The sequence below is a fragment of the Talpa occidentalis genome, unplaced genomic scaffold (assembly GCF_014898055.3).
Source record: "Talpa occidentalis isolate TD23 unplaced genomic scaffold, MPIMG_talOcc4v2.1 talOcc4.7, whole genome shotgun sequence".
Classification (NCBI taxonomy): Eukaryota; Metazoa; Chordata; class Mammalia; order Eulipotyphla; family Talpidae; genus Talpa; species Talpa occidentalis.
In genome coordinates this window covers 65,645,475-65,670,792 of record NW_023605083.1, presented here as the reverse complement: position 1 = coordinate 65,670,792, position 25,318 = coordinate 65,645,475, and the positions used below count along the sequence as shown (strand labels likewise).

General features: G+C 46.6%; 1 protein-coding gene across 5 annotated transcripts in view; it reads left to right on the top strand.

Moving 5' to 3' along the window:
* TNC (tenascin C) overlaps positions 1-25,318 on the top strand; it is a 91,744-nt gene that overhangs the window by 28,656 nt on the left and 37,770 nt on the right. For 3 of the 5 annotated variants that reach the window (XM_037492264.2, XM_037492260.2, XM_037492259.2), the window contains exons 3-14: positions 905-2,314; positions 3,548-3,811; positions 4,867-4,982; positions 5,740-5,896; positions 9,176-9,445; positions 10,470-10,655; positions 10,899-10,988; positions 12,544-12,807; positions 20,761-21,033; positions 21,490-21,762; positions 22,316-22,588; positions 24,994-25,266. In XM_037492264.2, coding sequence (XP_037348161.1) covers positions 905-2,314; positions 3,548-3,811; positions 4,867-4,982; positions 5,740-5,896; positions 9,176-9,445; positions 10,470-10,655; positions 10,899-10,988; positions 12,544-12,807; positions 20,761-21,033; positions 21,490-21,762; positions 22,316-22,588; positions 24,994-25,266 — 3,849 coding nt within the window. The remainder of the gene's footprint in view (positions 1-904; positions 2,315-3,547; positions 3,812-4,866; positions 4,983-5,739; positions 5,897-9,175; positions 9,446-10,469; positions 10,656-10,898; positions 10,989-12,543; positions 12,808-20,760; positions 21,034-21,489; positions 21,763-22,315; positions 22,589-24,993; positions 25,267-25,318) is intronic. The other 2 variants (XM_037492261.2, XM_037492263.2) reach the window with 1 other exon arrangement.

Sequence of the window (25,318 nt, the reverse complement as noted above, 5' to 3'; positions counted from 1 at the left end):
CTTGGGCTCCATAGAGGAAACACCAATCACTCCTGTAAGACAAGTGGAGGATGATGTGGAGCTCCAGGGACTAGACTCCTGTCCGCTGTGACCACATGGCCCTCAATCCCGCCCACCTATCAGCCTTGAGGAAAGAGAGGGGGCAAGGAGTTTTGTGGGGGCAGGGCCAGACTAACAGCTGTCCCAGCAGAGTTTAGAAACCACACCTCAGCTGCCACATTTCAGTTCTGGAAAATTAGGAAGTCTTGGACTCATGAGTACAGGTACCAGCTGGAGGCAACCAAACCCTCTGGGAAAGAGCATCACATTGGGCACTGCAGCGGGCTCTAGTGTCCTCCTCCGCCCCAATCTGCCCCCAGGCAGCTGGGCTAGTGGCCTCACTTGACCAGCGAAGAAGCTGAGCTGCAGAGAATTGGGTTCAGTGTGGCAGTTACTTCCTGGGCACCTCTGATGCCCTTGACCTTGGCAAGGTACCAAAGTGGCAGTCCAGCCCAGCATCCTGCATTCCCGCTGGCAGTGATGTTATCCCTGGGGTCTGCGACTCCTGGAAAATTCTATGGAAATTGTAGATGTTCTCCCTGGGTGGTGGAAAGTGGAAACACTACAGAGCCCACCACCACCTCCACCCCTACTGCTGCAGGCACATGAGCACACGCTTCTTTACACTTGATTCTACAATTTCAGACAGGGTGGGCTGGGGCTGAGAATTCCTACTGCCTATAACTTCCTATGAGTCCCAGCTGATTTCACTCACTGAGCGATGAGGTCTCACACACAAGGCAAGCAGGTGGGACCTGGGCAGGCATGACCATGCTCTGCCTGCATTTCATCCTGGCCTTCAGGGACAGATGCCAAGAAATTGGACTGTGGGTTCAGTCAAGCACCTCGTTTCCCCTCGTTGCAGGCCGCCTGGACACCAGACCCTTCTGCAGCGGCCGGGGGAACTTTAGCACCGAAGGATGTGGCTGTGTTTGTGAACCTGGATGGAAGGGCCCCAACTGCTCTGAGCCCGAGTGCCCGGGTAGCTGCAACCTGCGGGGCCAGTGCCTGGACGGGCAGTGCGTGTGCGATGAGGGCTTCACGGGTGAGGACTGCAGCCAGCTGGCCTGTCCTGGGGACTGCAGTGACCAGGGCCGGTGCGTGAACGGCGTCTGTGTCTGCTTCGAAGGCTACTCGGGGTCTGACTGCAGCCACGAGGTGTGCCCGATGCCCTGCAGCGAGGAGCACGGGCGGTGCGTGGACGGCAGGTGCGTGTGCCAGGATGGCTTCGCAGGTGAGGACTGCCGTGAACCCCTGTGCCTCAACAACTGCCAGGGCCGCGGGCGCTGCGTGGAGAATGAGTGTGTGTGCGACGAGGGCTTCACGGGGGAGGACTGCAGCGAGCTCATCTGCCCCAACGACTGCTTCGACCGCGGCCGCTGTGTCAACGGCACCTGCTACTGCGAGGAGGGCTTCACGGGTGAGGACTGTGGCCAGCTCACCTGCCCCAACGCCTGCCATGGCCGGGGTCGCTGCGAGGAGGGCCAGTGCGTGTGCCACGAGGGCTTCGCGGGGCCCGACTGCAGCGAGCAGCGGTGTCCCGCCGACTGTCATAACCGCGGCCGCTGCGTGGACGGCCAGTGCGAGTGCGATGATGGCTTCACCGGCCACGACTGCGGCGAGCAGCAGTGTCCCCGCGGCTGCAGTGGCCACGGCCGCTGTGTCAATGGGCAGTGCGTGTGCGACGAGGGCTACACCCGCGACGACTGTGGCCAGCTGCGCTGCCCCAACGACTGCCACGGCCGGGGCCGCTGCATACGGGGCAAGTGTGTGTGCGAAGCCGGCTTCCAGGGCTTCGACTGCAGCGAGATGAGCTGCCCCAGCGACTGCCACGGCCAGGGCCGCTGTGTGAACGGCATGTGTGTGTGTGACGATGGCTACACTGGGGAGGACTGCCGGGATCGCAGGTGCCCCGGGGACTGCAGCAGCCGGGGCCGCTGCGTGGACGGGCAGTGCGTGTGTGAGGAAGGCTTCACCGGCTCCGACTGTGCAGAGCTCTCCTGTCCCCACGACTGCCACGGCCAGGGCCGCTGCATCAACGGGCAGTGTGTGTGCCACGAAGGCTTCATGGGCAGAGACTGCAAGGAGAAGAGGTGTCCGGCGGACTGTCACGGCCAGGGCCGCTGCGTAGACGGCCAGTGTGTCTGCCAAGAGGGCTTCGCAGGCCTGGACTGCGGGCAGCGCTCCTGCCCCAATGACTGCAGTAACTGGGGCCAGTGTGTCGCTGGCCGCTGCATCTGCAATGAGGGCCACACCGGGGAAGACTGCTCCGAGGGTGAGTGCAGGGCCTTGCTTGTGTGTGGGGGCGTGATGCGCGCACACCCACTGTGTTGGGGAAGTGTGTGCACATGTGTGCACACACATTGACCTTTGAAGGGACTCTGGTCATAAGCCTATTGAAAACTCAGAGGTTCCGAGAGGCTGTGACATTGTCCTAATAACACACAGCTAAGACATCACAGAGCTGGTATTCGAATCTGCCTAACTTGCCCAACCTGATTTTGACACTCACTGCCCAAGATAAGGAAGAGAAAATGATGACCTGCCTTGGGTAGACATCAGCCTTCTTTCCTAGTCCCCACTGACACCAAACCCTAGATCCCTCTACTTGGAGGAAGTCAAAATTCAGCTAAATGGGAAGAACAGTGAGATTACATAAGACAGTTTTAAGGACAAGTCAGCTAAAGCCTAAGCATGAATACCTTTCAGGCAGCCCCTGACATCATCATTCAGTACTATCTTTTACCCTATGGAGTGTGAGCTCCTTGAAGGAGCACCCTGCTGACAGCCAAGTGTGGCATACAGTAAGTGCTCAGTAAGCATACAGCAAGCACATAAGCATCATGTAAGCAGGTGAAAACAGCAAAGACTCATTAACAATCATGTTCAATGAGCATCTTGTATGTCCTTCCCTTGATTAAGCTAGAGAAGAATAAAATAAGATTAAAGGTAGGTAAGAATCAATAAATGACTCTGTGCTTAATGTGGCCAAGGCAAGGAAACCTGGGTGGAAGAACATCATCAGGCTGGTGGGGAGGAGGTATGAGTTGGAAATTTGACAAGGTAAGCAAAGTTGAGCAAGTCCCTCTGCCTCATTCACATCTAGGAAGTGAGAGTTGGGCCAGATGAGCCCCAAAGACACCTCCAGTGCTAAAAATGTCTGACCTGTAGCTTGGGGAGGGCATACTCCCAGGCTGCATTCTCCTGTGCAGAGGCCTGAATCTGAACTGAGATCTGCAGGGTGGAGAAGTTGGAGGGGCCTGACCATAAGAGTCCTCCGGGTCATATACAGATCTGGAACTTGAACCAGAAGGCCTGTGGACGACTACCCCGCCCCGAGATTCCAAGATGGGTCACAGCACATGGTCCTTGATTTTAGAAAATGGACCTGCATTTAGGAAATGGAAGCTGGATCTGGGCTTCTGTGTGTGAGGCCACAGGCAAATAACCTGGAGAGAACGCAGAGAGAATGTCACTCACCCACACTGTTCCTTCTCCTTCCTGCCAGTTTCCCCTCCCAAAGACCTCATCGTGACAGAAGTGACCGAGGAGACCGTAAACCTGGCCTGGGACAATGAGATGCGGGTCACGGAGTATCTCATCATATACACACCTACCCAGGAGGATGGCCTGGAAATGCAGTTCCGTGTCCCTGGGGACCAGACATCTACCACCATTCGGGAGCTGGAGCCGGGTGTGGAGTACTTCATCCGTGTGTTTGCCATCCTGGAGAACAAGAGGAGCATTCCCGTCAGTGCCAGGGTGGCCACCTGTGAGTGAGCACTTCTCAGCAGCCGCCAGGCCCCTCCCCTCACACCAGAGCCTTGGCCCCAGCCCTCACCACTGCTTTGCCTTTGCCTCCATAACTCCATGGCTGTTCTTCCAATGTTACACCAGTGAAGGGCTGAAAACCCACTGAAGCCCATTGAATATGTTCTTTTAAAGAGTGCCTCACTTTCTATAAAACCTCCCTCCTTGTTCTCCTGTAGCCTCCCTGGCATAGAAAATGGTCGCAGGTAGCACTTCACAGCTGTTCACCATGCAGCAGACTTCATTGGAAGCACTTTGCATGTTCTAATCAGCAACAACCCTGTGAGATAGGTGCTATTGTTAGCCCATTTTACAGATGAGCAAACTGAGGGTAGTGGTTATTCATCTCATCCAAAATTGATAGCAATAGGATTTGAGTCCTGGTAGTGTGGTGCAGGTCCATGCTCTGAACCACTCTATTCTTCCTCTCCGTTCTGATATACATAAAAAATAAAAGTGAAAAGTTTATCTATTTAAAAAATAAAAAAGTGAAACGATGAAGGTTCAAGTTGTTCCTTTAAGACTCCAGGAGCCTTGTAGTCACCTTCACACCTGAAAGGCAAGTTGTGACTAGAAATTGGTCCTTTTTGGTTTTGAGATGGCAGCATTGGCTTAATGCCAGGCACCATGGCCAGCAGCCTGCATACAGTATATTACTCAATCCTCAGAACATTCCCAGGGGACCAGCATACTTACCTCCTCCTCTCAAGTGAAGAAACTGAGTCTCAGGCTACTTTGTGCACAGGAAAGTGGTAATGGTAGGATTTAGATGATATTCCAAGGCTGATTTGAAAACCAGATTTCCAGGTATAACCATATTTAATACATAGATGACCCTCATTCATTTTCACACTGCCTTGCAGTAGACCGCATCCCAGAAGAACCCTTAAATACACTCCAGCTCTGATGGCCAGATCCTAGCTGTGGCAGGCATCGACCTTGGGGTTTTGTGGAATCAGGGCTGTGACACTCCCAACACCCATGCTGTCAGCCTCACCTCCTGTGCTCTTCCTACAGACTTGCCAGCACCTGAAGGCCTAAGATTCAAATCCATCAAAGAGACATCTGTGGAAGTAGAGTGGGATCCTCTGGACATTGCTTTCGAAAAGTGGGAGATCAGCTTCCGGAACATGGTGAGGTGTACAAAGGCATGGGTGTATTTAACTGCAGGGATCTGAAAGATGGTCCAAGGACTCTGTAAAGTTGTGTATGGTTTATATCAACTTGCTTTCCTTAGTTTTAGGCAGACAACAAGGCTCTATTTAGCACCTTGCAATTTTGCATATGTATTTTACCTAATTTTAATGACTCAATAATCATGGCTTTTAGGACTGAGACCTAGGCAAACTGGTGTTAACTCCAGGTTCTGATTGCCTGTTATACTCTTGCAAATCTCTACTCAGAGGCAAAGAAAAGAAGAAATGCCTCCAGGCATATATGGGACTAAATATCCATTCTCTCTGGAGAGAGTAAAACAGTAAAACACATGTGAATGAGTCCAGGAAGTGGGTTCTGAGTTCAAGCCCAGCCTCTTCCACAAACTAGTGAGGAGACTGAGAGCCAATCTCTTCTGTGATGCTGGCTTCTTAGTCTATAGAGGGAGGGACAGAGGTTGAGTTTCTGTAATTATTTTGTCTCTTACATTTCATGATAAGATTTGAATGTCAAAGGGGTGAGTAGAGAGGCTTACAAGAGGGAGAAACATGCTTGAGAAATGTCATTATCATTTCTGTATCCTCAGCACCTGCAGTACTGATCTAATGTCAAGTAAGTCCTTAGGGAATAGATGAAAAACTAAAAGAGAAATGAATAAAGGAAGAACAAGTGACTCACATCAATGAAGAGGCTGGCCCTTCCTTTATGTCTTACCAAGGTGTCCCTATCTTTTAGAATAAAGAAGATGAGGCAGCGATCACCCAAAGCCTGAAAAGGCCTCAGACCACGTACCAGCAAACTGGCCTGGCTCCTGGTCAACAGTATGAGATCACTCTGCACATCGTGAAAAACAACACGCGGGGCCCGGGGCTGAAGAGGGTGACAACCACCCGTGAGTATCAGCCTTAATGCCATTTACACAATGAGGAAGCTGAGTATACCTTCCAGCACCTTTTGTATAGAGACTTAACCAATTAGCATGTGCTATGTAAAAAACAAGCCCAAAACTTAGTAGCTTAAAACAGTAATTCTGCACAATGATGATTTGGGGTTGGGCTCAGTTGTATAAATTTTCTGTCTTTGCCTGGTCTCATTTATGGATCTTTGGGGGCTGGGATGATCTCAGCCCTGGGATAGCCTCAGCCAGAATGGGGCCTCTGCTCCACATGGTCTCTCAGCCTCCAGGGATGGCCCCAAACTGGTGCTATATCACTTCTGTCAAAGCAAACCTCAACCCAGTCCAGATTTAAGGGGACATGGATCCATCTCTTGATGAGAGGAGCTTTAAAGTGACATCAGGCTGACACTCTGACAGTGCAATGTAATGCTATCATCTAGTTCTGTGAAGGAGGTACGAAAAATAGTGATGTTACTCTTTTTCAAGAGCAGAAACTTGGGCATGCAGAAGCTAAGTCAATTTTACTAACCACACATTATGAATGTGATCAGGGCCAAAAACTTAAGCCATTGTCTAGTTTTATCACTTTCACCTCATTACCACTCACATTGGCTGGGCTCTGGTTTATGTAGAATCTTGATTCCAAGTCTTCAGCAGGAACCTAAATAAAATGTCACTCAATACTAATGATGTCAGAACTTCTTGGAAGTAGACTAGATTTGGCAATATTAGATCATATGTTGGGATGGGGAGGGGTAGAACAGGGGGGTTCAAATTTAGAATTGTTCTACTAGGAAGCAAATGTTTTTTAAAGAAAATAAATAGTAATTAAGTAACTCCATTAAATTATTTTGCATTGCCATTTGGAAAAATCTTCTCTAAGAGAGCAGATGTGCCAACTGTTTATGGAATTGACTCTTCCTGGCAGGGGGTTGTCGGAAAAGTTAAATCTGTTGACTAATGACAAGAGAGAACATCTTGCATTTAAATATTTGCACATTTTGCCTAGCTCAGAGCCAATTCATAGGATTGTCTCCTTTATAAGCAAGTGTTTTCCATCATCCTGACAACATCCCTCTGTGGTAGGTGGAAGGCAGGTACTGACAGGAAAAAAAAATCATTAGCTCACCAGAAAAGCATAGAAAAGAGCAAGTAAATGCTTATTTGCTACAGAGAAGGCACACTGAAAATACAAAAGACTTTTCTTTTCCTTGCCCTTTTCTTTTTAATCTAAATGTGGGGATTGGCCATTTTATTTCTTATTATTATTAAAGGACAAACAACCCAATATTTGAAGTTCTGTAATCACACAACTGTGAACGTTGAGGTAGGGATATTTACCTGTTCATTTTACTGATACACCTGAACTTTTCCCCAATTTCAAGGACCTTAGAACTTTGATGCCCAAATATGTTTGGCTTCATTCCTTTGATCTCTGTGGAGCTCCTAAGTGTGTTGCTTCAACTTATGAAACAGTAATAATCACAGATAATTGGCCATGCTGTGAAGGTGTGTCACAATCATTTCTGGGCATGGGCATGTTTTTGGGAGGCACCCTCATGTAATGGAGGAAGGGCATGGGCTTCAGCCCTCACATCTTCTTGAGCAGGTCTCCTTAAGCCTCTGACCCACCACCTGGAAGATGGGCTTCTGGTCTTTTCCTCCAGAAGTTGTCATGAGAGTTAAAGGGGACAAAGCAGCATGCTCAGCACATGGCAAGCTCAGGACAGTGCTCATCTATTTCAGTCCGAAGTCCAAAATCTGGGGGTGATCCCTGTCCTTGGTTGATTCCCCACTTCTCTAAGGAAAGGACTGCTAAGGTACCAGCATGTATCACCCACTACTTGCTAGTAGTGATGCAGGGACATGGTCAGATTGCTCCACTTTCGATTGTGGCATCACTGACACTGTGTATTTTCCAGGATCACCATCTGCCAGCTGAAACTGAAGTAGCACCACCTAAAAATCGAAAAAGAGACTCTGCTGTTTTCTCACAATCGTCTACAAATTGTTCCTCCTTCTCATTCCCTGTATAAAGCCAAATTCCTTTCATTTGACACTTTTTCCTTAACTGATAATGAAAACACAGACTTCCTTTTTTCATTTAGTTAAAACTTAATTTTAAAACTGTTTTTTAAAAATGAAGAAACTGTGAACATCTAGTCTGTCTTCATTTTAAGCATTAACTGAATGCCTAGCATGGTTAATGTTTGTATTAAAATTGCTTATATAACTTAAAACCAAACATGTTGACACATCAATGACAAAGCCTGACTCTATGCTGAGGATTAAGAAAGATCAAAGACCTACTCTGTGAATGCAGGAGTGGCCTTATCTAAATTGAACAATACAGTTTGAGTAAACTCTAGAGAAATCTGTTACAAAACAACAAGAAAAGTATGATATTAGGATGCTGTAATTTTAACACTTAACATGAGACACTATGTCATTAAGTGTACGATACAATATTGTTAACAGTACAGGGATGCACAGTGAAATCTAGAGACTTATTATCTCACATTAGTGAAATTTTATACCCTTGGTAGAGGGAGTATGTGTTTACTAGTTTGCAACAAGGTCAAGAAAGCCTTCTCATGAAGAATGACAGATAAGTGAGGTTTTGAAGGATGAATAGGAGTCTTTGGGGAGGGGGAAATCTCAGGAAGAAGAGACAAAGTAACAGCAAGTGCAAAGACCAGGAGGCGAGAAACAGTAAGGTGTTCTCTTGGGGCCCTAAGGACATACTGTCAGAGCAGAAGCACAGGGTGGAGAGTGCAGGAAGTAAGTAATGGGCAAGAGGAAGATGGACATCAGGACACAAAGATTGCAAACTGGAGACAGCCAGGACTCTCTGGCCTGAATTTTTGTTATCCCAAATCACTTGCCAGACACTGCCAATGCCATCCTTGCCTCACTTTTCAGCTCCGTAATTCTGATTGAGAAATTATCAACCGTCCAGCCCATGAGTTTGTTACTCCATCTCATTAAACAGAAATAAGAATAATGACAATGAAATGACCATTTATCAAATCTCACTTTTCTTGTAATGTGTTGTAGGCACTATGCTAGATGTTATGCAGACATGCCTTTTAATACTTGACAAGCAAAGACACCTACAAGGGAGCTATCATCCTCCCTACTTATCGAACCGGAAATCAAGGCTAAAGCCATAGTCAATGTACACCTACAGGTCTGGAGACTGCAGGCCCTCTCTGCTCAGCTCCTGCCACTGACCCTGACCTCGGAAAACATTCTGTCCTCTGCCCACCACAGGTTTGGATGCGCCCAGTCAGATCGAGGTGAAAGACGTCACGGACACGACTGCACTGATCACATGGACCAAGCCCCTGGCCGAGATTGATGGCATCAAGCTCTCGTACAGGATCAAGGACTCACCGGGCGAGCGCACCATCATCAACCTGACGCAGGACGAGAATCAGCACAACATCGGGAAACTGAAGCCAGACACCGAGTACGAAGTGTCCCTCATCTCCCATAGGGGCGACATGTCCAGCAACCCAGCCAAAGAGACCTTCACGACAGGTAACGGGCATTCCCAGCTAATGGTGGCAAGAAAGGAAAAATGGGGAGACCCCATATTGGAGGCCTTCCTGGCTCCTTTTACAGGAAGAAGTCTAGAAAGGGATTTTCATTTCCTTACATTTTATTTCAAAATATGTGGCAATGTATTCAGTTTCCAAAGAAACATATACCTTAAATAATTTGAAAAGCAAAAAAATGCTTGCATATGTAGAAGATGCTAGTCTGATATTCTCAGACTGAAATTCTAGTGAAAAATGAAAGTTAAATAACTATTTTAATAATAGAATAGAGTAGATGGAAAACATGAATGACAAAGAGGCCTTCTAACTTCTGAGGCTTATGGCATTCTTTTAAAATTACCAATGCCGGGCCTCCCCGGTGGCGCAGCGGTTGAGCACTGGGTTGTGAAGCTGCCTGCAGCCTCTGAAGCACTGGTTCGATTCCCGGCTACCGGTCGAGGGTCCCACATGGTGAGCAGACCTCTCCTGCCTCCCACCGCTCCCCTCAGCAGTGTGTTTCTCAGTCTGCCTGCTCTGCTGTCCCCTCTGGCTCTGGTGAATTCTCTCACTCTCCTGCGCTTCTGTCTGTACCCAGTGCTTGTATAAATAAATAGATAAATAAATAAATAAATCTTTAAAAAAAAATAAAAGTACCAATGCCAAAGTCATTCAATCAGTAATTATTTTTCCAGAGTTCAGTAACACCTCGTGTGAGTTCTTATAAATAGCTTAAAGGAAGCAGGGCAGTTCTTGGCTTTTTTGTAAGTTTCTGTATAGTTCTTTGAAAGTACAAAATCTGAGGAAGAAAAAGAATTATTAAAATATCACCACACGTTAATATTGGGGCAAGTGCCACAGGGATGCGTTTGTGTAGATTTGCATAGTCACTGTTGAGACACGGGTGTGTGGGTGGTTTTGTCCTTTCTCTACAATGACAGGAGCCTTTAACATCTCAGCTAAATCGTCTGAAACCCCCAGCCCCTGGTGCTCGGTGCTCTCAAGGCAAATGTCCCTCTCCCAAACAGGCCTGGATGCCCCCAGGAATCTACGACGCATATCCCAGACAGACAACAGCATCACCCTGGAGTGGAGGAACGGCAAGGCGGCTGTGGACCGTTACAGAATTAAGTACGCGCCCATCTCTGGAGGGGACCACACTGAGGTTGAAGCCCCGAAGAGCCAACAAGCCACAACCAAGACCATACTCACAAGTGAGCTCCACATCCCAACCCAGCCGGCCCCACAGGACGTCCCCACGTTGCAGCCTTCTAGAGAGGGAAGGCAGTGCAATCCCCAGGAACCCCTCTCACTCGGGCTTTTGAGAGTCAGTCTGTGGAACATCTGGGCACTGGGCAAGACAGCCTCCAGGGACCAGTTTGGGGCCCTTTGATTGTCCTCTCAAAGTCTTTCCACCTGGGGGTAGGATCTCAACCAACCCGCATTTTCTCTTGTAGATCTGAGGCCAGGAACTGAATATGGGATTGGCGTGTCTGCGGTGAAGGGAGACAAGGAAAGTGATCCAGCCACCATCAACGCGGCCACAGGTGAGGGGCACCTGCATTGTCACCAGCATGGGCTGGCCTGGGCAGACACAACAGCACCCAGGAGGCAGACAACCTACTTACAGAGAAGCAGGAGATGACTCTGCCCTGAGGAGAAAGGGCGGCCAGGGTCCTCTAGCCCAGATGTCTACATTCATCAGCCACCTAAGCCCACCACATCTGAAAAGTAGCAGCTCTGTTATCTCGTACAGAGAAGGGGATATTTTAGGGAGTATTTTAGGAAAAATTGGAACCAGATTTCAGCAGAAATTGACAAACATTTTTTTTTTAGATTCAACTTTTTTTTTTTTTTTTACATCATTGTTCATTTTTAAACAATATTTGCTTGCCCCCACACCCCGCCTGCTCAGGCGTAGTCCCCATAGACAAACTTTTTTAAAATTGGTTATCAGTTTCATTTTTTAAGAAACCACTAACTAATCAAAACACACCTGAGAGGTCGTGTTTCTATTAGAAAATGTGTCTTACCGAGTCCCTTCTGCATGTCAAGTGTAAGCAGCAGAGCAGAGTTATAGGCCAACTTCCCCAGAGCATCCTGAGCTCCAGCCTCTGGGGGAGGGTGAGGAAGGGCTCAGTGAGTTAAGGCTGATGGTTCTGTCCTCCAGTTTTTGTTTTTGTTGTTAATTTGCAAAAAGGAAAACTGTGTCTACCTCACCACCAGCCTCTTCCTCAATTCCCCCAGGCACTGATGAGAGGAGAGGTGGGCACCACGAGGACTGAGATGAGATGTCTCATCTCCTTTCACACTGCAGTGCTGAGCACTTATCTACATGCTCTTTTTACCTTTATTTTGAAGTAACTGGAGATTCACTGCAGTTGTGAGAAGTGATGTAAAGAGATTCCCTGTGCCCTCTGCCCTGTCTCCCTCAAAGGTGACAAAGTTGTAACTATAGACCATGTTCAGCCAGGAAGTTGACATTGATATCATCTATAAATTTTAGTAAGATTTCTCTAGTTTTGCATGCACTTAATCCTGTATATGTGTGTATTTAGTTGTCTACATTTTAATCACATGTAGATTCTTGAAACCGTTACTATAGTCAATACACAAAATAGTTTCATCACAAAGAACAGTCTTTCTACCTTCGAGAGACACAGCCACCTCCTTCCCTCTCCCTTCCCCAAACCCTTGGCATTCTCTAAAATAGTCTTCATCTCTATAATTTTGTCATTTCCAGAACATTACATAACAGGAATCCCACATTATGCATGCTTTAGAGTTGGCTTATTCATTGAGTATAATCCTCTTGAAATCCATCCAGATTGTTTCTTGTATCAATAGTCAGTTCCTTTTAAATGCTATTAATCGAGTAGCATTTTATGGCACAGATAGACTATTCTACTATTTTTAATCTTAAAAAAAATCTGACAGTAATGCACAGCAGCATTTCACAAAGGTGAAAGCTGAGACCCAGATGAAGCCCCTGAAGCCCATGGCCCCTCACAGGCAGATAGTGGCCAGCGCTGGCTTGGTGCTCAGCCCCAGAGAAGCTCTGCCTCACAACCTGGAGGGTGATCCTGTCTGTTTCCCTCCTAGACATAGATGCGCCGAAGGACCTCCGGGTCTCCAAAACTTCAGAGACCAGCCTGACCCTGCAGTGGAGGCCGCCGCTAGCCAAGTTTGACCATTACCGTCTCAACTACAGTTTGGCCGCGGGCCAGCCAGTGGAGGTGCAGCTTCCCAGAGACACCACCTCCTACGAGCTGCACGGCCTGGCCCCTGGGCAGGAATACACCGTCCTCCTCAAGGCTGAGAAGGGCAGGCACAAAAGCAAGGCTGTGCGTGTGAAGGCTTCCACAGGTGAGGTCAGCCTCTGAGCTCCCTCCAGGTCTGCAGCTGGCTGGGGAGTGTGGGCCCATCAGCCAGGTTGTCTGCACAGGAGAGAACCAAGAGGAAGATGTGCTGCTTCCTCTACTCACGAAGCCTCTAAATGCCACTGTGAAAGAGCTACTTATGTCTCTCTTCTCATATTAACAGATGCAGCAAAGCCCCCTTGCTGGGCAATCTAGTGGTTTTAACTATTTCTTCTTCGGAGAACTTAAAGCATCAGGGTTTGTGTTTGCTTTTGTCCTTGGTTCTCTTTTTAATTTTGTGCATTTCACAGAATCTTTTAAATGTTTCTTTTTTTCCCCCACTTTAGTATAATAATTCATTAATTTTTTAATTTTATTTCTGTTCAAGATGGCCAAGATGTCGGATGTCATTCTTTAACTGTTTCCCATTAATTGTTTTTATTCCAGGTCTTTTATTCTCTCTAAGGTTCCCTGAAAAGTTGCATATGGTCCTCTGAGCCTTCAGTGGGGCTCTCTTCATTTTCTCTTCTCCCTTAGCGATGGAGAGGTAAACTTCCTTTTACCCTGACAGCTTAATCCTGACCACCATTGTGCCTTCCAGCCTAATTATCTGCTCCCCATCCCCGCTGCATTGTTTCCTTGATGGATAATTGAAAAAGTAATCAGAAAAAAAAAATCAGTTCTTCCTACAGGAAACACAAGCACATTGACTTTTGATCCCAGCATATGTAAGAAGAATAGGTAAAATGTTAATTCTTCAGGGTTTAACAAGTAATACTTTTTAGTTTCAGTTTAATTGTTATGCATTGATTAAGTACCCACTGCGTACAATTCCCTATTTAATGCTGTTATTTTGACTCATGTTACTGCTCATAGTTCTTGGGGAAGAGTAGATATTTGGAGTATTTTAGGGAACTCAGTCAAGGAAAAGGGGGATCATGGGATTCAGGAACAGTCAAAGAAAGTGGCATTGCAGAGATGTTGCTCCAGGGGGGATCTTGATAAGCAGGAGATAGGTCATAAAGGTGGGCATATTTAGAAATGCCTTGAAGAGTCTGTCATTTATGAATATCTCCACCTGCATATAACAGAAAGCTCAAATAACAATGAATTCAGCAAGAGAGAAGTTGGTTTCCTCTCTCATAAACTAAACCTGATATTGGGTAGTTCAAGGGTAGCATAGTAGTTCCAAACTGTCAAGGACTCAGGTTCCTTGTATCTTTGCATTCCCCCATTCTTAGCATTTGCCTTCCATTCTCAAAATCCCCTCTGTGTTACAATACGGCTGCTGCAGTACAGCCTTCACATCTGTGGTCTAGGCAGCATGAAAAAAGAAGTCCTAAAACCAAAAAGGAGTTCCTCCCATATTTCATTGACCCATTGACCATTCCTAGCTAACATGAGCCTAGGAAAGCTAGTCTTCTGGCTAAAGATGTCACTACCAACAGAATATTGTGGTTGTTTATAATGTAGAAAGAGAGAAGTGATATTTGGTAAACAAAAATTAACCTGTTCCAGAGAATCTAAAAGTAGGCAATCTGTCCACCACGCAGGGAATCCTTCCCACCCAGTTATAAGGTTATCATCAAAGAGGGATGGCTTAAGAATTGATGAGGGCAGGACAGAATCAGAAAGGAAGAAATCTATGGACTATTTTATTTTGTTAAAAGTGAGACAGGAGTTTCTTTCCATCCCCCATGTTTGCTCAGTACCATACTACACCTTTGCTTTGTGCTGAGTTCAGAGCTCCTGGAGCAATTGAGACAAGTCTGCGTTTCCCAGGACCTTGATATCTAGCAAACAGACTGACAGACACGAACCCAACTCTCCACCAGATGTAATGGGGGCTGCAGGGGGCACAGTCGGCACAGAGGGAACAGTAGGATGCCTTTGGGCATCAGAAAGGATTCAAATGGAAAACAGCTTTTGGACAGAGACCCAGGAGTCCAACAAGACTTCCCCCTGTGTTCCCCCGTGCTAGGGGAACATGCAGAGAAGCAGAGTCCACATGCCAGCCCTTGGCAAACGTGGGAAGAAAAAAAGAAAGGAAAAGTGGGAGCCCTCGGGTGAATGAACTATGGGCAAGAGAAATTCCCAGCTCTATACCACAAGGTTCGTAAGAGTAGAAGTCTGCAAAGAGCCACTCATTATCTGTGGGTTTTACGATGATGGGGAATTGGCCATCCCAAGCATTTTTCCCAGGGATTTTCAGGGCTCTGGCCATGGAATTGGGCCAAAGTGCAAGCCTCTTCTTTAATGAAGCACCAAATTTAAAGCACGCAGGACCTAGACGCTGGCATACCGGAAACTACCCAGCCCTACGGAATCGGGCATTCTCAGCTCTCTGACCTCGCTGACCAGGGTCCCTTTGATACCGGAATTGTCAGGCCTAGTCTCCCAGCCAGGACAGATCCCAGGCTGCAGGGCAGCGCTGAGCCCCAGCCGCTAGACCCCCACGGGTTGGTGTCTCACGAAGCCGCAGCAGGAACTTCGCAGATGCTCAGGCAAGCAAGCGAGAAGAGGCAGTTTGTTTATAGAAAGAAAAAGTTTATTGAGGAGAAAAAGAACAGAAATAAAGTGGGACTCCCAGGCCAGGGAACCAGGCCTGGGGGGGCAAGGAAGCCAAAGTGAAGTCGTGTCTCAGGGAATATAGACCTTTTTTCCCCTCATTATTCTAAAGCTCCACCAGTCTCTTTGTGATTGGTTAGTTCTCAGCTGTCTCACTTTGCTACTGAGTGGGGGATCTTCACATTCCTTATCAAACAGCTTTCTCTTTCCCCATTTATTGCATCTTTAAATTTATGGCCCAGTCCTCTGGATGGGCATCCCTGCATTGAAGTTAAACAGCTGCCCTTCTAATGTGACCATAAATTAAACCACTCTCCATTTCTCCAATCTCCGCCTCCCTTTACCACCTGAAGGAAACCAGGACCAGCATTAACAATGTTGTCCTTGGTCCTGGGACGTTTGTTTTTCCTAGTGGAATGGGTTACTTTCCCTGGGTTGTCCTTATCTCTGAAGCCTCCCTAAATTCTTCAGAGGTCCCCTCCTGCACTGTCCCTAAAACTGCCTAATTTCTAGCTTGCCCTGTGTCTCACCTTGCTCATTTCCCCATGATCACCCTAGGCTCATTGGTTGTTACGTATGCCAAGCCTGTGCCCTGCACGTACGTTTCATGTTGCCCAGATACCACTAGGCTCCCAGTTCTTCACATGGCATCTCACTTCTTCACTCAATGTAAGCATTTTCTCAAAACAAAGGGTTTCTCTAGTCACCAGTCTAAATGGCATCCTCAGCCTGCTTACCCCCATCACGCTACTCCAGAGTTCCTCACACACTTGCCCGGTCTGATACTGTTCAGTACTTGGTTCATTTTTCCGTGACTTGCCTCCTCATACCAACCAGAATGTGAGGATTGTCCTTTCTCCAACACTGCATTCCGAGCACCCCGAGATAGTTGAACACATGGTATATGCTTCAGGAGCAATTTGGCGACCCTGACTGCTCCAGGGGCCATATTTCCATTGAATCTTCTGGTTTCTTCCCCAACCTTCTACCACCCCCGCCCCCTAGGGCTGCATTAATAGGCCACGTTCTTCTTCTTGGGGATTAAGGTAGAGGGAAAGTCTTTAATGAGGTATAATCTAGATTGGAAAGCAGGAAAAAAAGAAGTGAGGGAGGGTAGAGTAAGAGGAAGGGAATGACAATCTAGGGAAGAAGGAGAAAGAGACAGAGACAGACACACTATCCCTATTAACATTGTTAGCATTGAGTAACATTAGTGTATTCCAAGTGTCTCCCCCTTGTCTCCTCTCTGCATTTTCATCTGATGAACTCAATGAAACCCTCTCAAAATGAAGGTCATAAATTTTCCATAAGCAGTACGGGACACAAAGCAGGCAGGATAGGTAGAAACACAAGGCGACTCATGAAGCCTCTTTCCATACCAACCTATGATTCAACATGACACACCAGTAATCCTCATGCATTTGGGAAGCAGAAAGGTAGAATTTGTTTTTTAAGTATTATGAGTAACAGAGAACATTCTGCTCTGATTTACCATTTGATTTTCTCATGGAGTAAACTGAAATTTATTTAAATGTTTATCCATTCCACAAATATTTATTTCTAACAGACTAGGACTCAGGCAAGGCTGATATATTATAGAACAGAAAGACAGAACCCATCTTCTGTAGAAATGTACATTGCAATGAGAGAGAACCAAAACTGAAATTATAAGAATGAAACAAGTCACTTTTACAGGGAAGTGTGGGAAAGTACAGGAGCACAGAGGCTAACCCAGTAAGACCAGAGTTATGGAAATGAAGTGTATCAGAGGAAGTTTTTGGAAGAAGTGACACTTGGCTGAGGCTTTGGGGTAAGTGGAGAAAGGAGTAATGACATTTCCAATAGGAGAACAGCATGTGAAAAAGCTCAAAGGAATGAAAAATTTTAGTGAAACACAAACTGTGCAATCCTGCTGTGTGACCGAGCAGGGGAATAGCAAGGTACAAGGTCAGAGCTGTCATTGGGGACCAGCTGTCATCGGGGGCCAGAGGAGCAGTGAATATCATCAAGGACTTGGACTCCCTTCTTTTTTTTTTTTTTTAAATAGAGGCATGTTTTTATTTATTTATTTATTTGTTTGTTTTGTTTGTTTTGTTTATACATGCACTGGGTACAGTCAGAAGCGCGGGAGGGTGAGAGAATTCACCAGAGCCAGAGCGGGGAGCAGAGCAGGCAGAAGGACCGAAGTACACTGCTGAGGGGAGCAGCGGGCGGCAGGAGAGGTCTGCGCGCCATGTGGGACCCTCCTCTGGTGGCCGGGGAGCAGCCGGGGATCGAACCGGCACCGCAGAGGCCGCGGGCAGCTTCGCAACCCAGCGCTCAACCGCTGCGCCACCGGGGAGGCCCCTGGACTCCCTTCTTGACAGTGATGAAGAGTAGCTGAGAAGTTTTAAGACAGATATGTTTTTATCTTCAATTGTCTTATCTCTACAAGACAAGATCAAAGTGATGGAAGGTAGACTTTGGAGTCCACAAGCTTGGCTGTGGCCATCCCCCTGATGTGGGAGATTCATGCTTTCTCGTAACAGTGAACACTGAGCATAAATTCCTCATCAGTCAGCACTCTGTAAATACCATCTGCAATATAGTGGAAGCCCAAAGATTTAAAGTTGGCACTGTCAGAAATTCCTCCAAAACAGCTGGTCAACCCACCATAAGAACAGAAACGGGATTTCCAAATCCTGATTCCCCAGGCCCACTGACATTGTTCAGAGGGTAGATGCCAATGCACAGCTGTAAGAAAAAAAGACAACAGCCTTTTCATAAAGAAATGCCAAGCAATTCCCGGGGGAACTACCCAGCGGAAGCCCTGGCTTCTGGGGCACTTAGACTACATGGGTGTCACTGGTTATTGAAATGAAGACTCTGCACTTATGTGTCACCTTTTGGTCCTGACCTCAGCTATTGTCTGCTGTATTTATATTCATTCCCTCTCTTTTTATACTTCCTATCCATCTCCTTTTCATGTATCTATTTATTGACGTTGTACCTTGTATTTATCTGATTAGCATTTGGTTGGTTAGTGAAGGGCTGGGATGAGGCACCATCAGAACCCCACTGCAGGACAGCCACAGCTCTGCAGCACTAGGTAACAAACTGATGCTCTCTCTTGATTTACCTATCAAGAAATTAAAAAGAAAATCTAAAAATTTTGGTGAACATCTCATTACCATGAATATCATTTTTTCCCTGGGCAACATAATATTATGTGAAAATTGCTTCATTCAGTGCATGAATAGTTGAAGCAGGTGGGTGGGAAATTCAATAATAGTATCACTGGCACATTAAAAACTGACTCAAAGACAAAAGTCGGTGCTCATTAGGAAGAGACATTTTCTGATGTGAATCTCCCCCTCTCTGCTCTCCACCCATCTTTACTACAAAACCTACCAGACAATCCATGATCAACTGCCCCACTTAGCTGATTTCTTTCCACATCTCTTGTAACCTGGTACCTGCAATTTCTTTCATGAAGAAAAGGAAAAAAGAATGTTTTATGTCAAAAGTAGAAGGATGACTTAAAAGACAGTTATACAAAGAGGAAAAAGAGTTGCTTAATTCATAGAAAGGTATAAATTGTCAGTCAGCTAAGTTCCTGACAAGCAATGACAGCAGGCTCAAAAGAAGGTAAATAGGATAAGAAGTGGAGTTTATGAGCCAGAGGATCAATTTTCTTAATCTGATAGTTTTGCTTAGATTGTTTTTTGTCCTCTGTCCCTCTAGGCCTGAAGATGGCAAGAACTGAATTACTCCCAAATATAGTTGTGTAAATGTTGAGGTCAAGGAAGCTATTGTCTTATCTGCAGCACTGATCCCGGCCTCCAAAGGGCCAGTGGGTTTAGGGATGAATGACTCCCCTATTTTTTTTTTTTGACAGATATACCCCAAAGTAGATATCACTTGGAGTTTGTGGTCCTTTCCTCTCATGGAGTCCATGTTTATGTGGTTAAGAAATGTGATGGGATCTTGGATGTGAATTTGGGTTAAGTGAGTCCATAGAATGCAGTTCCGGTTCAGGTATCACAAATACCTGGGACAGATAACAAATAATTTAGACTTTGCAGGCCATCGTTTTCTACTACAAAGACTCTGTCATGCCCTCTGACACATAAGCAGCCACCAACAATATATAAGTGAACAAGTGTGGCTGTGTGCCAATAAAACTTTATTTGTGACACTGACATTTGAATTTCATATATGTTCATGTGCCATGATGCATTTATCGTTCTTTGAGTTTTTTCCAAGCATTCCAAAAAATTAAACTTTTTTTTCACTCAGTCATTACCAAAGTAGGCAGCTGGTCAGATACGGTACTCTATGCAGCCCTATTCTAGCTCAGATTTGAGGGAGTGTGCTATTGTGAAACAACTAAAAGAATGTCCCCAGCTGGAAAAGTCTGAAAGAAATAGAGTCTTGACAGAGAATCGTCAATGTAATTAAAAGCTAACATTTCAAGTTCAAATTCTGCCTCAATGGACACAGAGGGCTCATGTGAAGTGAGCAACAATGCAGGGCAGAAATAGAGAAACAATTTGTTCTTTTGCATGAGCTCAAGGCAGTTCTTGCTCTGTTGTTCACAGACTTATTTCCAGGGGAAATCCTTGCTTCCTTGGGCATTCATAGTCCACATAAGCCTAGCCCTGGGCAAGCCATCACCTTTTAGGCATATTCAGACAAGTGAGTTTTCATTGTATCTTGGGTGTTCAAGAAATGAATGAAGATGGTACATTCAATTTTAATTAAACTTAATAAGCTGTTTCTTCCAGGGCCCCCGTCTTTCTTTCTATCCAGGAAGGGGCAGTTTTGCAAGGACTCCTGCCTTCCTCAGTTCCGCCTTACATATTTGTAATGTGTTCTTTTCTCTCTGATCTTTATGAAAGCTTTTTACATAAACTGATTTTGAGTCCCAGAAATTGACAAAGAAAACAAAATAAAAGAACTATGAAACAGACCTTCCCAAGGAGATTAAGAATCATGAAAAGGAAAAGTTAGCTAAGAGGATAGCTCAGCCCCCAAGACCCCAAGGATAGCCCCAGGCCGTTCCCTCTGAGCTCATCCTAATGATGAGAGACACTTTGCAAAATGGAAACTGAAGGCCAGAGCAGTCCTCACAGAGAGCTGCAGATGTGTCTCCATCCACAGAACACTGGTTTCCAAAAGACAAGCTCCAGTGTGCTTCAGCTGGTGTGTATAAAGGCAAACGAAACACTCTGTTGTTTTTTTCTGTTGGTGCTTTGATGGTGGCAGCACTGTTCTGGCCCGTGGGCAGCTGCACCACAGCCTCAGGCTCCGATGGCCTTTCTGCATGGACAGCAGCCTTGCCATTTCTAGGTTCTCAGAAGAAAGCATTTTGAGAAATGGTTGAACTGACCCCATCTCTGTCATTATTCAGACCACAGCCCCGAATTGGAAAATCTCACTCTGACCGAGGTTGGCTGGGATGGCCTCCAACTCAACTGGACCGCAGCTGACCAGGCCTACGAGCACTTTGTCATTCAGGTGCAGGAGGCCAATGGGGTGGAGGCAGCTCAAAACCTCACAGTACCCGGCAGCCTTCGGGCTGCGGCCATCCCGGGCCTCAAGGCCGCCACCCCTTATAGAGTCACCATCTATGGGGTGATCGGGGGCTATAGGACTCCAGTGCTCTCTGCTGAGACCTCCACAGGTACCTTTTACCTTTGTCTCTCTAGCTTCTGTTTTTCTCAACAGGAAACTGCCCAAGGAATCAGACAAACTAACATAACTGGACTTGTGGGTACAAGTGCTAGCTGACAATATGGCATCTAATAATGGGAGTCCATCAGCCTCCAGGGTCAGCGTTCACACTGCATGGCATGTGACCCACGCCCTATGGCATGTGTCCTCCCAGCCCAGGGACTCTCCACACAGCCCTAGAAAAAATATATCACACAAGTAATCCCCTCATCACTGGAATGGAGGGCAGTTCCTTAATAAGAAATTTTTTCCTATATCTCACCCTTTGCTCTGTTTCTCAAATTAGGAATTTGCATGATGCATGTGAAGCTAAACTTGTTTTTAGTTCAAAGACTATTCTAGTTAAAGATTCCCTGGGTCTTGGTGTGTGACTGGATCATTAAACTAGCTCTCTGTCCTCCTCCAGGAGAAACTCCCAAATTGGGAGAGGTCACGGTGTCCGAGGTGGGCTGGAATACCCTCAAGCTCAACTGGACTGCTCCCGAAGGGGCCTATGAGCACTATGCCATTCAGGTGCAGGAGAAAGACATGGCAGAGGCAGCCCAGAACCTCACGGTACCTGGGGGGCTGAGATCCGTGGACCTGGCTGGGCTCAAAGCAGCCACTCATTATACAGTCACCATTCGTGGGGTCACCTCGGACTTCAGCACAACCCCTCTGTCTGTTGAAGTCTCGACAGGTATTTTAGATTAGTTGACTAACTCACTTCATTTCATTGTCTCAGCTCGAGAGACCCAGGCTGGGTTTAGCTCCTAGCTAGCTGGAGGATACCGGTGAATCATTCCTTGCTTTCATCCAAATGTCATTTCCCTTATTTGGCCAAGACCCAGTGGTAGCACAGTGGCCAATTCCATGGAAAATTCCACCTACTCTTCCTTTACAAAAGTGAGAAATGACTTTTCTTCCAAAGTCAGTTTCAGTCATAGTATCTAAGAACTTGGATACACAACTTTGTTTTAAGAACGCACCAAAGGACTCCCCAAAGCTCCATTTGTATGTCAAGAATGGAAGTTGTGAACACTGCCTAGAACTATCTTTTACTCCCTAAGGCTGAATAAAAACCCTGGCTTTGATGCCAGCAGTTTGAATACACTCACCACCATCTCTAAATCATGCATCTGTAATCAACACTAACCAGACCACTCACCCGACCTGAGCCAAAATGCCATGTCACCTGAACCCCAGCATTTAGTTGCCTTTTAGTAACTTAGCAACTCTGTGTCCTTATGCAGAGGAGGTTCCAGATCTGGGAAACCTCACAGTGACCAAGGTTAGCTGGGATGCCCTCAGGCTGGACTGGACCACCCCAGATGGAATCTATGAGCAGTTTATCATTGAGGCCCGGGAGGCTGACCAGGCTGAAGAAGCTCACAGCCTCATAGTTCCTGGCACCCTGCGCTCCACGGAAATCCCAGGCCTTCGGGCTGGTACCCCTTACACAATCACCCTGCGTGGCCAGGTCAAGGGCGGCAGCTCTCGACCCCTTGCTATGGAGGTTATCACAGGTAACACCTCCCTCCCCAAACCAGGGACATGATGGAGCCGGCCTGTCATTAGCATAGGGAACATTTCCCGTGGGGTGGGATCCTTCTTATTCTTGTTGCTAGGCATCAGGAATACAAGTACTAACTCGGAAAGTCTGGGTCAGTTCCACCTTACTGGCTGGATATTCTTGGGTGTATCACTATACATCTCTTGGCTTTTTTTCTTTTCTCATCTTTAATCAGCGACTATGCGCATACTTCAGAACACTGTTCTGAGTAGTAACTGAGATGGTGAAGGAAAGTGATTAGCAAAGTATCCATGCCGTAGTAAGTACTGGATACAAGTCGCTAAGCTTATTCTCTAGCAACACATCATAACAAAAATAAAAATAGCATAAACAGAGCTGTGGCACAAAAATGAGGTCAGGACTTTCTAGAGAACCTTGTTAGTGCCCTTAGAGTCACAGACGCCCATCCAACTTGCAGTCAGATGTCTACAGTGTAACCTTTGGGAATGATATAGTTACCTGCTGAAATTATCCAACTCTGTCTCCTTAGCAGACACTCAAATCAGGGACATTTCCCAGAAAGGACAGCTGCATTTGACCTCAATGTTTTCATACAATTTGAGGAGAAAAATAAATTCAGCTCAATTTGTCCCATGAAAATATGCTGTTCCATCTGTTATAGAAAACTCTGTGCTGTTCATGAGGATTTTAAAAACAGCTTTAAAAGCTGAATGGGTAAATGGGCCCCATGTTTGGTAGTAGAGATTTTATGCTGGACCTTAAGCCCAGGCCCCTCTCTATAAATGTACTTGATTTAATAATGTCCCCCAAATTACCTAATTCAAATAAGTGAAATGGTTTGGGTTTTTTGTTGTTGTGTATTTTTTTTTTTTTTGCTCATACATATCAAATAAACTGAATCCTTCGCAGAAATGACACACAATTCCCAAAATCAGAAAGGCAATGTTGCAGTATAGCTAGTTGAATAGGTTGCCAGTGTCCTGTGTTTCTGGAAATATCTTTGGACCAAATAAGAGCAAAAAAGGCCTTTGAGACAGGCTGGGTGCAGGATGTAATTAAATACATATGAAGTTTATAAATTTTTGTTTATAGAGCACAGATCCTTGTGCAAATGAAATCTTACAAGGAACACAGGATTCCCCCTGCCCCCACCATGATAAATCAATGAACAGCTACTCTTGGTGATCTGGGAAGGAGGAGGGGGGTTGCCTGCACCCATGTCCTCAGCCCAGATCTTCCAAAGAAGTCACGGGTCCACATAGAACACAGGCTGAGCACAGACCTCTACAAGGTGAGCTTTGCTCAGGCTGGCTCCGGTCTCAGATACCTGAGATCAAGCACCTTGCACCTTTTTTGGCTGAAATTTCTGTAGTTATTTTCCTTTCTACTCCATGGCCACGTAAGCCTTAAAAAGAAGGCTGGAAGATGGCTTTCGACCCACAGTAGCATTCCATCTCTGCTGGGTTTTTCCATATCTGAATCCAAACATTCTAAACCAGCCATAAAAGCTACACTCAATTTCCTTCCTACATTGTAGAAAAATTAATAGTGGGCCCTGCTCTGCCCCATTTACTGAGCAAAACATTATCACTTTTAATTAAAAGGAGGCACTTGTGTCACAGAAATGGCCTTCCTCTACCATGTAGCATTCGTCATGCAGACATCCAGTGCTGGGGGGTGGGGGTAGAAGAGCCAAGTGTGGTGCCAGGACAGCTGAGAGGCATGCAGAGGAAACCTCAGCTTGCCCAAACCTGAGAGCACACGCCTGCAGCCCCGTCAGCTAGCTTGTGGCCAGCACGGAGCTGGGTCACAGTAACGGAGGTGATGTGGTGGTGCCAGTCATTTCCATGTGATTGAGACTTTCCCAGGAAACACCTAAGCAACGGTCTGGCTGCCACTATGGGCCCTCGCTCTGTCAGGGCCTCTGAGCATCTGTTATGATGCTCAGAGATTTGCAAGTGTTATCGCTGACTTAGCACACAAGTCAGCAAGATAGTCACTGTTAGCTCCATTTAAAGGGTAGGTAGGAGAGGGAGGCTTAGAGATGCACTGGGTGACACACCCAACATGACAGCTTGCCCTGAAGTGCTGGAATTCTACCCAGGGGCCTCTGCCCCCAAAGTCTGCAGTTCTAACCATTCCTACTCCCTTACCCTGACCCAAGACCCCACCTTACTACGGGACCTGCGGGTGCTGGCCGCACAGTCCCCTTTCTGGCCATTTTTAGCTCCTGAAGAAAGCTGTGGTCCAATTTCAAATTGGAAATTCCTAGAGGCCAAGAATGACCCCAAAACCTCTTCTTGCCCTTTCTCTCCCCCTTAGAGCTAGGCTATGCGACATCGGGTTTCCTTGGTTTGGGTTTGCAGGACTGACAAACACTTCTCTGTCCTTCTTCAGAGGAGCTCCCAAAGCTGGGAGACTTAGCTGTGACCGAGGTTGGCTGGGATGGCCTCCAACTCAACTGGACCGCAGCTGACCAGGCCTACAAGCACTTTGTCATTCAGGTGCAGGAGGCCAACGGGGTGGAGGCAGCTCAGAACCTCACGGTACCTGGCAGCCTTCGGGCTGCAGCCATCCCGGGCCTCAAGGCTGCCACCCCTTACAGAGTCACCATCTACGGGGTGATCGGGGGCTATAGGACTCCAATGCTCTCTGCTGAGACCTCCACAGGTACCTTCTTCTCTGCTGTCCATGTCTTCTCCCCAGGGTTCCCTGTGCCTCT